The 14,322-nt window shown below is 40.8% G+C and overlaps 1 protein-coding gene across 21 annotated transcripts in view; it reads right to left on the bottom strand.

Annotated features, from left to right (window-relative positions):
- Positions 1 to 14,322, bottom strand: part of Liprin-gamma (liprin protein kazrin) — a 142,087-nt gene that overhangs the window by 22,215 nt on the left and 105,550 nt on the right. For all 21 annotated transcript variants that reach the window (XM_076534502.1, XM_076534488.1, XM_076534494.1 and 18 more), the window contains 3 exons: positions 10,149 to 10,536; positions 7,854 to 8,219; positions 6,206 to 6,594 (listed from right to left, as the gene is read on the bottom strand). In XM_076534502.1, coding sequence (XP_076390617.1) covers positions 6,206 to 6,594; positions 7,854 to 8,219; positions 10,149 to 10,536 — 1,143 coding nt within the window. The remainder of the gene's footprint in view (positions 1 to 6,205; positions 6,595 to 7,853; positions 8,220 to 10,148; positions 10,537 to 14,322) is intronic.

Genomic DNA, 14,322 nt, shown 5'->3' with positions numbered 1-14,322 from the left:
AACACTCTGCTGATTAGATCAGTTTCGCGTATTAATTATTCTTATTTTCTTTTGGCTTCAAATTTAGGTTTGCGGGTTGGCGCTTTGAAATGGAGGAGGAAGTTAAATTATTAAGTTCGGAGGTTGAAGGAAATAAGGGAAGGGACATGTCTGCTGTGCAGAGAAGAAAATAGAAAACGAAGTAAATAAATTCATATGTTTCGGAGTATTAAAGTTCCTATATTTCAAAGCTTATAAGGTATTAGACTCTAAGATTATAAATTTGTAAATCTTCAAAATTTCTGAACTCCCTAGATTTTTAATTTCTAACTATTCAAATTCACAAGTTTCTAAGTTCTAAAATTTTCAAATCCTCAAATTCCTGAAATTCCCAAAATTCTCTAAATTTAATAAATTCCCTACATTCTCTGAATTCATTAAATTCCCAAAATTTCCAAATTCCTCAAATTCTTCAAATTTCCTAAGTTCTCCAAATTCCCCAAATTCCTAAGTTTTCCAAATTCTCCAACTTTCCCAAATTTCCTAAATTCCATAAATTCCATAAATTTCATAAATTCCATAAATTCCATAAATTCCCCCAAATCCCCAAATCTCCCAATTCTAGAATTCCCCAAATCCCCAAATTCCTGAATTCCTCAAATTTCCAAATTTTCCAAATTCCCTAAAATTCCAAAATACTCAAGTTTCCCAAATTCTCCAAATTCTCCAAATTCTCCAAATTCTCCAAATTCCCCAAATTACCGAATTCCCCAAATCCCCAATTCCCCAAATTCCCGAATTCCCCAAATTCCCAATTCCCCAAATTCCCAATTCCCAAATTCCCAATTCCCCAAATTCCCAATTCCCCAAATTCCCAATTCCCCAAATTCCCAATTCCCAAATTCCCATTCCCCAAATTCCCAATTCCCCAAATTCCCAATTCCCCAATTTCCCAATTCCTCAAATTCCCAATTCCTAAATTCCCAATTCCCCAAATTCCCAATTCCCCAATTTCCCAATTCCTCAAATTCCCAAATTCCCAAATTCCCAAATTCCCAATTCCCCAAATTCCCAATTCCCCAAATTCCCAATTCCCCAAATTCCCAATTCCCAAATTCCCAATTCCCCAAATTCCCAATTCCCCAAATTCCCAATTCCCCAAATTCCCAATTCCCAAATTCCCATTCCCCAAATTCCCAATTCCCCAAATTCCCAATTCCCCAATTTCCCAATTCCTCAAATTCCCAATTCCTAAATTCCCAATTCCCCAAATTCCCAATTCCCCAAATTCCCAATTCCCCAATTTCCCAATTCCTCAAATTCCCAAATTCCCAAATTCCCAAATTCCCAATTCCCCAAATTCCCAATTCCCCAAATTCCCAATTCCCCAAATTCCCAATTCCCCAAATTCCCAATTCCCCAAATTCCCAAATTTCTCAAATTCCCTAGATTCCCAAGTTTTCCAAATTCTCGAAATTTTCCAAATTTCCCAAATTCCCCAAACCCCCAAACTCCCAAGTTTCCCAAATTCTCCAAATTTCCCAAATTCCCTACATTCAAAAATTCCCCAAATTCATTAACTTCCCAAATTCCCCAAATTTCCTAAATTCCAAAATCCCCCAAATTACCCAAATTTCCTAAATTATCTAAATTACCCAAATTCTCCAAATTCCCCAAATTCCCCAAATCTCCAAATCGAAACCATCCAGTTTAAAAAGTCCCTGTCCATTGCCTGACCGCGGCAAGTAACTCGATACCGGTGCAACTGTTCGGTTATTTACAGGTGTCATGTACCTTAACCTATTAGCCAACAGGATATCAGCAACGGAGAACTTAATCCACTTATCTCTCCCTCGGGCGCAAGGAAGTTCACGCTACGTATAACAGGTGTTGCAGCCGGTTTATCGGCTAAACTTTGGGACAACGCGATTACTGCCACTCCAAAGGATCGGTCAGGTGTTACCCGTCGGCCGGTCAATATTTTCCAGTTAAAAACTATCGATGCATCCCCGTTCGCACGGCGTTTTTCACGGCGGTCACCTGGAAAATCCTCTGCGTGCGCGCGTCAACGCGAGAGAAATTTCGTTTCTCGCTAAAACTTCGGCTAATTATTCTACGTTCACAAGTTTTCTATAATTAACCGTTTATTTTGTGTACCCCCCTTCGGTGATGGCTGATACCTCATCCGTGTGTCTTTGAAGTTACACAATTTTCTGGATGAATCAATTTATCGAATTGACGAATATTTCGCTGGAAGGTTCGTGCGAGATATTTCATCGTTAAAGTTTACAGAACCGAGTAACCGGTTGTGTACTTCCGTTAGTAGAAGATAGAGCGGAGCAGATGTTAACTCGGTCTGACGAACAGAGGGAGAAAAAAACACAAAGACGAGCGTACTTCTTGTAGAACGGTGACACGTCGAGGCTCGTTGATGATGAAGTGGATTACGCACGATGCGACAAGACGCGAAAGAGGATAAAGCAAGGAGAAAATTGAAGAACCTCTTCAAGCTTGGAGAACCTTCCGTAAGACTAGAGACAACGCGTATTTTCTTTCATGTTTCGTTACGAGGAGACACCGGGGACTTTCTCATTAGTAATTATCTCTCTGACGTGTATTTCGGAGTTAATCAACAAATTGCGAGATCAAATTCTTAATTTGTCGATCGTTTTTGTTAGACTTTTATGTTCACGGAGGTTCATTAAGTTCATTTGAACAGATATTAACTCTTCGTACAAAGAAGGTGACTATTGGGTTTAACACAGTTTGAGATAAATATTTTTTTACTAAATTTATGGTGTTAAGCATGAGACGTGTAGTAATAATTTTAGTAACGTCAAAAGAGTTCGTGAAACTTTTTAGTTAAGAAGTTTTGATGTAGCCTGAGGAGTTAGACTGACGCACTCGTGACGCACTCGTGGTTCAAGTACGTCAAGTCTTATTCGAAGTAAGCAGACAAATCTCTAATAACTTAGTTGTATGAAGATTTAAGTGACGCACTTTTACTGTAACTATGACGCACTTCCACTTCAACTGTGACGCACCTTTACTTCAATGGTGACGCACCTAAGTTTCAGGCAGGAGGCACCTTTACTTCAATCCTGACGCACCTTTGATTCAATTGTGACGCATCTTCAGTTCAGTCATGACACACCTTTAGTTCAATGGTGACGCACCCTCAGTTCAGTCATGACACACCTTTAATTCAATCATGACGCATCTTCAGTTCAGTCATGACGCACCTTTAGTTCAGTCACGACGTATCTTCAGTTCAGTCATGACGCATCTATAGGTCAGTCGTGACACACCTTCAGTTCAATCATAATGCGTCTTTAGTTCAGTCGTGATGCACCTTCAGTTCAGTCACGACGCACCTTTAGTTCAATCTTAACGCACCTTTACTTCAACCGTGACGCACTTATACTTCAACCGCGACGCACCCTCCTCGAATTTAAATCTTACTCGAAAATAAAACTTGTAAAACGGTTAATTGCTCTGGTAGTTCAGTGTTAATAAAATATAGGAAAACGTGGACAGTCAACCCACGAGTTGGCGCGTGACCCAAAGTAAAAGAAGCCTATCACCGCGAACACTTCCAGCGTTACATACAGGCAAATAATAATAACGACAATAACTGCCGAACGCAAGTAGCACTCTCGCTCTCGAGACGTTTGCCGACTCTCATTGTTTTTGGCCTAATCGGTGTGCGCTCGCGCGAGAGCCAATTGTTCTACCGGCGAAAATACGCGCGAGTCCAGGCGTCCATTTTTCTATTCTGACCAGTTGGAGCCGTGGCTCTTCCAAACACCTGGGTCAGCCTCTTCTAGCGCCAACTCGTGAGTCGACATCGGTAGATACCTCGCTTTAACTTGTATTTCGTTCGATATCGAGCTTGTTCGTCGTTCGCCTCTTGCCTTAGGATATCCCACACGTGACGCACGAGTGCGTCAACCGAGAGGAATCTTACTCGAATTTTGAACTCGCTTCGATTTGGAGTTTGTGCAATTATAATTTGCGTGGTCAATCACTGAATATGAAACGTAACATTTTAACTTTCTTTCTCTGTTTTAATACTGTAACTGTGATCAGTTCTAACTGACAAATAAATCACAAGAAAGGAGGTTAAATACTACCTTGTTTTTCTCAATTCTCCTAACAGACTTAATATTATAGCTTTGATGAATTTCCGACTGACACACTCCGCAAATAAATTATAAGAAAAGAGGTTAATTACCTCCGGAATATTTTCTCGAAGGAATGTACAATTGAATCCGAGCAAATTCCCCTTTTCACGAGAGTAAAGTTTTGAAGAATGGCGGCAGAATTTATGTGGCATAAACGCGAGAGCAGTATTTTAAATCGAAGTTTATTCACCGTCGCAGGAAAAAACATGATAACAATGAGGAAGAAACAAAAGATTAGAGGAAAGCCACTTAAGGTATTTACCATGGAAATTGCGAGGGTAGTCACTCGGTTTGTCTTCCTTTTAGCCCCGCGACACAGCTTTCAAATATAAAAAAGTAAGAAAGAAGATTAATAACGGCTCGTTCTGGCAACGTAGCTCTTTAATGTTTCTTGCAGAAGCCCGAAGACGAAGCGCGTCAATAGATCCGAGCGAAAAATGCTGCATTTGCTTCGCAGAGAGGAAGGATATTTTCATAAGGACTCGACGATGCATCATGCAGGATCCGGAGCAAAGAGAAAGGCAAACTTTAATATCCACTAACAGCACGTTCTATATTAACGATCGTAAATATCTTTTAAGCCGGAAGAACAGGACGGTATTTCCAAAACAAACTGCGATAGCTAGTAAAACTCGTCTATGGACCTGATAAATGTCACTGAACGTACACGTACTTTTGTCGCAGAGGAAATTAAGGGGTGTCTAACTTTACCGATATATTCTGATAAATTAACCTTCATTATTTACGGTATTTAGTATTGGTCATAAATTCAGATGTTTTCCACGCTTCGTTATTCTAGTCATATTTATATGGGTTTATTTGATAATTCATTATTACAATTTTTCAAGCTAAAATTTAATTTTTAGAATGTCAATTTTTCCAAATCTTCACCTACTCTAACAAAAAGCACAATTCCTCAAACCTAAAAATTCCCAGCATCTCCCTATTATATTCTTCATTCAAAGAGTTCAAATTTCGTCCAATTATCAAGAGTCTCAAATTCGTGATATGAAAATACCAATTAAAAATATGTAACAAAATACGTGGGTTTTGTACATTACCCAGGGCTCGTGGGAAAGAAAAAATTGGCCCGCGTTGTTCATTTGACGGAATTGAAATGGCCGACAATGCGTCGGGTCGTCGCACCGGTGGTGAAACGATAACGGTGTCCGGAAAATGAGAAATTCCAGCAAGTTTAATGAAAGTATTTAACAGGCAAAATTGCTGTCCTGTGTACCGGACCCGTGTTCTAACTCGAGAACCAACGTTGACGCTCGCCACGAGAAAATTGAAATGCGTTTCAACGGGATATTCGTTAAATAAGTTTCTTTTTTTTCCGCCTCCTCCATTCCGCGATGTTTTCCCTTCGACGTGTTCGAGTCTACGGAACTAACCGAACGAAACATTTTTCCGTAATTACACTCGCGGTGTCGTTCAAAGTGTAACGGAGCGCGAGAATTAAATAAGGGCTTTAATTGAAGGGGTAAATTGAAATATTCCAAAGCGACCTCTGATTCCGCGGATTAACAACAATTAAATTAACTTTAGATTGTGCGAACGGCTACTCTTAACACTCGATATGCCGGTGAAAAGAACAATTAAACGCTTCCATTGATTCTTGTTACGACGTACAATACAACTTTCAGAACCGCCATTTAACACAGTTTCGCTTCACTTTATGATTGTTCCAATTTTTCTTTACACTTCAAATATTTTTATATTTTAAATTTATATACAAAATTTAACTTTTGAAGTTTGATATTAACGAAAGTGTGTTAAAATTTCATTTATTTCACAAAGCAGAAGAGTGGAGATGAAGACTGTTCATACAATTTTTCCAAAATGTTTAGAAAAAATTTATACACAGGTTACTACGCAAAGGTTACATTGAGTAATACAATTAATTATGAACGAAGATTATTACAAATATCAACAGAGTTACAATTATCAACAGATTTAGCAAATATAGATCTACAGTCTTCATATCCACAATTCGAATTATCAGAGCTAAGAAATCGTGAAGCTCTAATTTGTAGATCTACCTGTTCGTAGTTTCTGATAAAGTCTCGCAGTTCCCGTTCTTTGTCCTCGAGGGTGCCGTAAAGTGCCTTCATCTGATTAAGAAGATCGAACTTTTCAGCCTTCAGCCTCTTACGATCGGCCTTTAGTGCTTGGAGAGCTTCTTTGGCGTGTTGCAGTTCCATTTCGAGAGCAACAAATCGTGCCTCCTCTTCGAGGGCGGCATCCTCCGAGCCAACCTCTCCTCGTCCCGCTCCGGTGAATAACAATCTTCTCAATCTCGCTACTTCGGCTACTAGACGTTCGTTCTCGAGTCGTAGCCTTCTTGTGCTGGCCAACTCCACGGATCCTGTGCTACCGCCTCCGCCATGAATGTTTGATAACCTTGATGCTACCAGCGGATCACCGATTCCTGTAGGAAATAGAACGTTGCTGAGATACTTCAAGGTAAAGGTAAATAACTTTCAAGTTTGGTGAGGTGTGAATTTTGTCAGTTTCAGAAACATGAGGTCTATATGTGGAAACTTAAAGACAAGATCAAGTTTGCAATTACTTTTACAGGGTCAGAGATGTACAATAATATTGTAGCTACCTATGACTTATTAGAAACATAAGATCCATTTGTGGAAACCCAAAGTCAAGATCAAGTTTGCAGTAACTTTAACAGGTCCAGAGATGTACAATGATATTATAACTACCTATGAGTAACTAGAAACATAAGATCTACTTGTGGACACCCAAAGTCAAGATCAAGTTTATAGTAACTTTTATATAGTCAAAGATGTACAATAATATTGCAGCTACCTATGACTAATTAGAAACATAAGATTCATTTGTGAAAATCCAAAGTCAAAATCAAGTTTGCAGTAACTTTAACAGATCCAGAGATGTACAATGATATTATAACTATCTATGACTAGTTAGAAACATAAGATCTACTTGTGGACACTCAAAGTCAAGATCAAGTTTATAGTAACTTTTATATAGTCAAAGATGTACAATAATATTGCAGCTACCTTTGATTTATTAGAAACATAAGATTCATTTGTGGAAACCCAAAGTCAAAATCAAGTTTGCAGTAACTTTGACAGATCCAGAGATGTACAATGATATTATAACTATCTATGAGTAACTAGAAACATAAGATCTACTTGTGGACACTCAAAGTCAAGATCAAGTTTACAGTAACTTTTACAGAGTCAAAGATGTACAATAATCTTGCAATTACCTTTGAATAATTAGAAATATAAGATCTACAAGTTGAGATTCAAAGTTAAGATCACTTTTACAATAATTTTTATAGAGACAGAGTTAATATCACCTACTAAAAACATAAGATCATGTTAAACTCCAAAGTCAAGATCAGTTTACAACTTTTACAGAGAAGTGACATTATAACATAGAAGTATAATATTTAACTCATGACCCAGTAGTACCACAATATGTAGAACAATTTTCAAACAAAAAACTCCATCATTCTCAACACATCACACCTCCATATCCTCTGGAAAAGATTTCTCGTTACGAAGAAAACTCAGCTGCATTTATCCCGACTTCGTTTAATTCCAAGGAATCGCAGGAACGTCGTTGGTGGAACAATCAGGAACAGTGAATGTACCGTAGGAAAGTTGAAAGGGAAGGGTTTCCATAATTAAATGCTGGGTTACCCACCCAGAGAATTAGCCGGCGAGGAGGGTCTGCTGCCCGGGGCTGGTCCAGGTGGTTCATTGTCCTCTTCGGGTCGTACCTCGCCGTCCACGAGATCCTTGTCGCTGTCCTTCTCGTGATCGTTCATTTCTTTGCTGGATCGAAGGGAATCGCGGTTCGTCGATATCCGTAATCGCTCGACGCTGGATCGATCGGTGCCGCCGCGGTGGAAGAAGCCTCGGTTGCTGGATCCTCGATCCGGACTCGCGCTCCCGGATCGAGAATCCACGCTTCCGCCGGAACCACCCAGCCGTGTCTTCTCCAACGCTGGAGCGTAAGGTCGACGGGCTTTCTCGCTTGGACTGCGACTCGGGGAACCATTCCGCTTTTCTGCAACGAAACAATCTTTCATTAGTTGTGGCACAAACTGGTACATAAACTTAATGTTTTGTCTCCGACATTTTTTATCTCAAACTATTTCTATTTTAGCCCAAGGTATATTTTTCAAAATATTTGAATCCCCCGTTTTTGAAATTCTAATTTTTTTCAAATACTAAAAAATCTCCAATTGTAAATATTGATTCGTGCTATTTAATTTTGAGGCTACTACATTTGAGTTTGTAACATTTCCTCCGGGAAATTAATTCGTCCTAAAAATGCGAGGGGAAAGACAGTCGCAGAGACTGCGGGGTGTTACAAGCTGCAGGGTAAAATGGTGAATCATGGCAAGTCGTAAAAGAGCCAGCAAGCAGCTGGAAGATACAGGGTACAACGTATCCTGGAAATCGGGATAAAGTTTTAAGCATGAACTATGCAGGAACGCGAGGTCTGAATTATATTGTGGAACTTTCAAAAAAAGAATTACGTTCCTTGCAAAAGGTGATAAAAAGCTGAGATTTATGGGGGAACTTCGAACATGTGAACAACGTCGAGAACTGAACTCTTTCTTCTTATTATACTACTGAGGCATGTTTCTTCTGTTGCTGCTACGAAAATGGATAGCGAGAAGCTTTCGAAGTTCTGCTAGCAGGAAATGGTGTTTTCGAAGAATCGACGTTTCTTTTTCGTGAATGATGGCGGGGAATTTAAATCATTTTTCATGATTCAAAATTGAATGTTAATTATACGGAGTGATATGTATAATATTGAAAATTGTATTGCGATGATTTTTCACGCGTTGAGTTCCCTCGCGTTATATTGCCACGCGCTGATTTTCCAAGTGTTGGATTTCCACGCGTTATATCGCCACGCGTTGATTTTTTACGCGTTGAGTTCCGTCGCGTTATATTGCCACGCGCTGATTTTCCACGTGTTGGATTACCTCGCGTTATATCGCCACGCGCTGATTTTTCTACGCGTTAGATTACCTCGCGTTATATCGCCACGCTCTGACTTTCCACGCGTTGAGTTCCCTCGCGTTATATTGCCACGCACTGATTTTTCTACGCGTTAGATTACCTCGCGTTATATTGCCACGCACTGAATTTTTTACGCGTTAGATTACCTCGCGTTATATCGCCACGCGCTGACTTTCCACGCGTTGGATTTCTTCGCGTTATATTGCCACGCACTGATTTTTCTACGCGTTAGATTACCTCGCGTTATATCGCCACGCTCTGACTTTCCACGCGTTGAGTTCCCTCGCGTTATATTGCCACGCACTGATTTTTCTACGCGTTAGATTACCTCGCGTTATATCGCTACGCGCTGATTTTTCACACGTTGAGTTCCCTCGCGTTATATTGCCACGCGCTGATTTTTCACGCGTTGAGTTCCCTCGCGTTATATTGCCACGCACTGATTTTTCTACGCGTTGGATTTCTTCGTGTTATATTGCCACGCGCTGATATTTCTACGCGATAGATTTCCCCGCGTTATATTGCCACGCGTTGGATTTCCGCGCATTATATCACAGGAGTACTGTTAATGTTAACCTATAATTTTCTAAGCAATTGTGTCATGCACAACTAGCTACTTATTGTTATAACTTTAATAGAACTAAAGAAACTTAAAATATTAAGCACTGTCTGTCTTCACTGATCCTTGATTATGAAAATTATAATTGGAATCGAGCTCTAAAATTAATTGAAGCGAAAATACGAGTCTGAAACATTTCAAATATAATGTGCGTCATGAGTATGTCACGATATTACAAGGTTTAATATCCAAGTTAGTATAAAAAATCCAGCGATAATAACGCCTTTCAAGAAACAAGGCATAGTAATTTCCCCGATATTCCAATTCATCCCACATTTCCCCATCGCGACAAGATCGATAAACCCCATGACGCACAAGTGAAAACAAATAGCAGGCATGTACCTATGGGGCTGGCACGTCGATCGATAGGGCTGGTTCTGTCCTTCCTGTCGACGGGGCTAGTTCTTTTCTCGATAGGACTAGCCGATTTATCGCTAGCGGAGCTCCTCTTGTCGACCGGGCTGCTTCCTGCGCTGAGTCTCTTACCATCTTCCGGCTGTTGCTGAAGCTCGTTCTCCTGTCCAGGACTGGCCGCGTTGGCGTTGTTGTTGCTGTTCCCGGCAGCCGCTATGTTACTCGCGTTATTGTTGTTTAACACCACCGGCAAAGCACCGCGAACATCCCTTAGCTCTCCGCGTAGCACCGCACACTCGCCCCTAGCTCGTTCCAGCTCCCCGTCAAGCCGGGCGCCAGTCGCTGCGTTCTCCTCCACCATCACGCGAAATTTTGCCTGAAAACCGAACAATGGACGTTAGACGTGACAGCTTAGGGTGCGCCTGTTCTTTCGAAAAAAAAGGGTGTTAATCCTCCGCTAACGAACGGGGACGACCCTTTACCCGCCATTATTTAACCCTTCATACTGGTCATTTTACAGCGGCTTTTAATTCCGTATATGTAAATTTCCAAGAGGTAGATTTCCTCGCGTTATATTGCCATGTGCTGATTTTTCACGAGTTGGAGTCCCTCGCGTTATAATGCCACGCGTTGGAATTCTACACGTTAGATATCCTCGCATTATATCGCCACGCGCTGATTTTCTACGAATTAGATTTCCTCGCGTTATATTGCCACGCATTAATTGTTTACGCGTTGACTTTCCTCGGATTATATTGCCATGCGTTGAATTCTCTCACGTTGTATTGCCACTCGCTGGTTCCTATGAATCTGATGATCTCTCTAATCTTTGTGATCTTCCTAATCTCTGAATCTCCCTACGATCTTCAATTTAGCTTCCCTAAAATTTTCCAAATATCCCAATATTTCCCTAAGATCTCCCCAAAAGAGTCCCAAGTCTCTCCATAGAGTCCAGTGCTCCAAGATCTGATTTTCCAAGATCTAGAAGGTGTACGAAGTATCAGAAGGTCCGATAAACAGGTCATAAATGAAAAATATCAAAAGCGAACGTTAATCGAAACTTTTTCGAAGGGAATAATGCAACCCGTTGTTTGTCCTGGTAACTCCGCCAAAAGACGAGACGAAAGTATTGAAAGTTCCATGAAGTTTCCGGTTGGTTCATAATGCCGGGAACTACGTTATAACACCGAGGTTTTTTCGCGAAACTTACGAGCGCTAATACGGGACGAGGTAAAACGAACAAACAGCGCCGTTAACGGAGATAAAAAGTTTGCTTCGACGTGAACCGTGCAATATTAATAAGCCTACACCCGTGGCCCAGGGAACACGAATCTCATTGTATACGGCGTCCATTGTGCAGGTCGTTTCGAAAGCTCTTTGCACCACGATATTGACTCTGTGCCTGGTTACCCTCGACACGAAATCCTGGTCATGGCTCGGGAACACGATATGAAGGATTATTTGGATGTTTAACATGTATGTTGCTTCCGTAGACACGAAATGTTAACGTGTTCAAGTTTTGTTGATGTACATTGTTAACTTGTTAGGAGCTGATTTTGATGCGTGGGAATTTATGATTTCATGAATTAAAAGTGTTGAGAAATACAACTTATGATACATCAAATTAAAGCTTAGGGATTCAAGAAAATAACTGTGTAAGTGCACCGTTCATATTTTTACAAAAGTATGACTGGGCATGAATTATATCAATATCTAATTTGGATCAATAGGGTTTGACATACATCTACGTTGTGTCATAAAATCATGACAGAAAAGTATCACCAAATGGTACTTATGATACATCAAATTAAAGCTTAGGGATTCAAGAAAATAACTGTGTAAGTGCACCGTTCATATTTTTACAATAGAACGACTGGACATCAATTAGATCAATATCTAATTTGGATGAATAGGGTCTGACGTACATCTACCTTGTGTCACGAAATCATGACATAAAAGTATCACCAAATAGCTCTTGTATTATATCAATTTAAAGCTCAGAGCACAAAGAAAATAACTACCCAGGGCTTTATCGATCTATCAACTACAAAATGTCTGGTTGTCACAGCAATTTCAAGATACGTAAAATCTAGATTTCGTTCAATTACAATTTTACGACATAAAAGTACAAAATGGCGGTTATGGTACACCGATATAAAGTTGAACGAATTGTGTAATACTGGATATTTTAAAAACGATTTTGTAACGGGTCGAACGATACTAAACTCGCGGAACAACGAAGAAGCAACGAGGTCGAGTTTCTAGATCAAACCAATTCCCTGGAATTATCGTGGAAACTCTCGAACGTAATAATGGATGGGTCTCTCCTGTTCCGGCCAACACAGCAGCCTGTTCATTGAGATAGGTCAATGATTACGGAATGTAGCTACTGTGGTTAGGTACGAATATCGGACTACTCGTAACACTACCTAAAAGGCATGTACCAAACCGAAATCAATAAGGTCATGCATGACACTTGACCTTCGTTCGAGTATCGAGGGTGAGAGATGATCGATTCGTTCTTTGTTCTACAACCATGGTTAAACTTATTAACTCTCGACCGGGTCACCGAGATATCGACTAATTTTACCTGCTCTCAATTTCGTTATTCCTATTTTTAAAAGCATCCGAAACAATTTTCAAGTCTACTTCAATTTTAATACGATTCAATAAATTTTAAGTTAATTCAAATATCTTTCAGCTAGCAACCGATTTCCTCGCGTTATATTGCCACGAGTTGGATTTCCTCGCGTTATATCGCCACGCACTGATTTTCCCCGCGATGGATTACCTCGCGTTATATCGCCACGTACTGATTTTCCACGCGATGGATTTCCTCGCGTTATATCGCCACGCGTTAGATTTCCACACGTTATATCGCCACGCGCTGATTTTCCATGCGTTGAGTTCCCTCGCGTTATATTGCCACGCGCTGATTTTCCACGTGTTGGATTTCCACGCGTTATATCGCCACGCGATGATTTTCCATGCGTTGAGTTCCCTCGCGTTATATTGCCACGCGCTGATTTTCCACGTGTTGGATTTCCACGCGTTATATCGCCACGCGCTGATTTTCCACGCGATGGATTTCCTCGCGTTATATCGCCACGCGTTAGATTTCCACACGTTATATCGCCACGCGCTGATTTTCCATGCGTTGAGTTCCCTCGCGTTATATTGCCACGCGCTGATTTTCCACGTGTTGGATTTCCACGCGTTATATCGCCACGCGCTGATTTTCCACGCGATGGATTTCCTCGCGTTATATCGCCACACGTTATATCGCCACGCGCTGATTTTCCATGCGTTGAGTTCCCTCGCGTTATATTGCCACGCGCTGATTTTCCACGTGTTGGATTTTCACGCGTTATATCGCCACGCGCTGATTTTCCATGCGTTGAGTTCCCTCGCGTTATATTGCCACGCGCTGATTTTCCACGTGTTGGATTTCCACGCATTATATCGCCACGCGCTGATTTTCCATGCGTTGAGTTCCCTCGCGTTATATTGCCACGCGCTGATTTTCCACGTGTTGGATTTCCACGCGTTATATTGCCACGCACTGATTTTCCACATGCTGGATTTCCACGCGCTGATATTCTACGCGTTGAGTTTCCTCGCTTTATATTGCCACGCGCTGATTTTCTACGCTGGTTTTAACATTCACGTGTAAGCTAGAATTAATATTTAGAATTCAAGCAGCTTCGTCAACGAAATCCGTGGAAAGAGCAACATTCGAGCAAAGAGCATCGGCGAACGTTGAAATATCTTTGATGTAGCAACGGTCGAGTGTTTCTATCGATTCAATCTCACTTCGTAAACTTTTCAAGGGAGACAGAATCTAATAAGGGGTCGAACAACTGATAAAGTGAAAAGCAACGAATCTCGTTACATGGTCAACGACGTTTGAACTTTGATCATAGTAATCTGCGAAATGATCGATTGCACTTTCGATGAGATAAGAAAAAAAAAAAAAAAAGCAAATGAGAGAAAGAGGGAGAGGTTGACGGACAACAGTGAGTCACTGTTGGCCAAGTTCCAGGGACACAAAAGGATAGTCTGCGAGGATAAAGGCGTCGCGAACTTGTTGCATTCCCAGAGGCGCCTTCCGTTTTCCCTTCATCGTATTCACGCCCTTTTCACACTCGTGAATCGTAAGATC

Source organism: Megachile rotundata, chromosome 8 (assembly GCF_050947335.1).
Source record: "Megachile rotundata isolate GNS110a chromosome 8, iyMegRotu1, whole genome shotgun sequence".
In the NCBI taxonomy this organism is placed as follows: Eukaryota; Metazoa; Arthropoda; class Insecta; order Hymenoptera; family Megachilidae; genus Megachile; species Megachile rotundata.
Note: the sequence above shows the minus strand (reverse complement) of the source record. Positions and strands in the feature narration are given on the sequence as shown.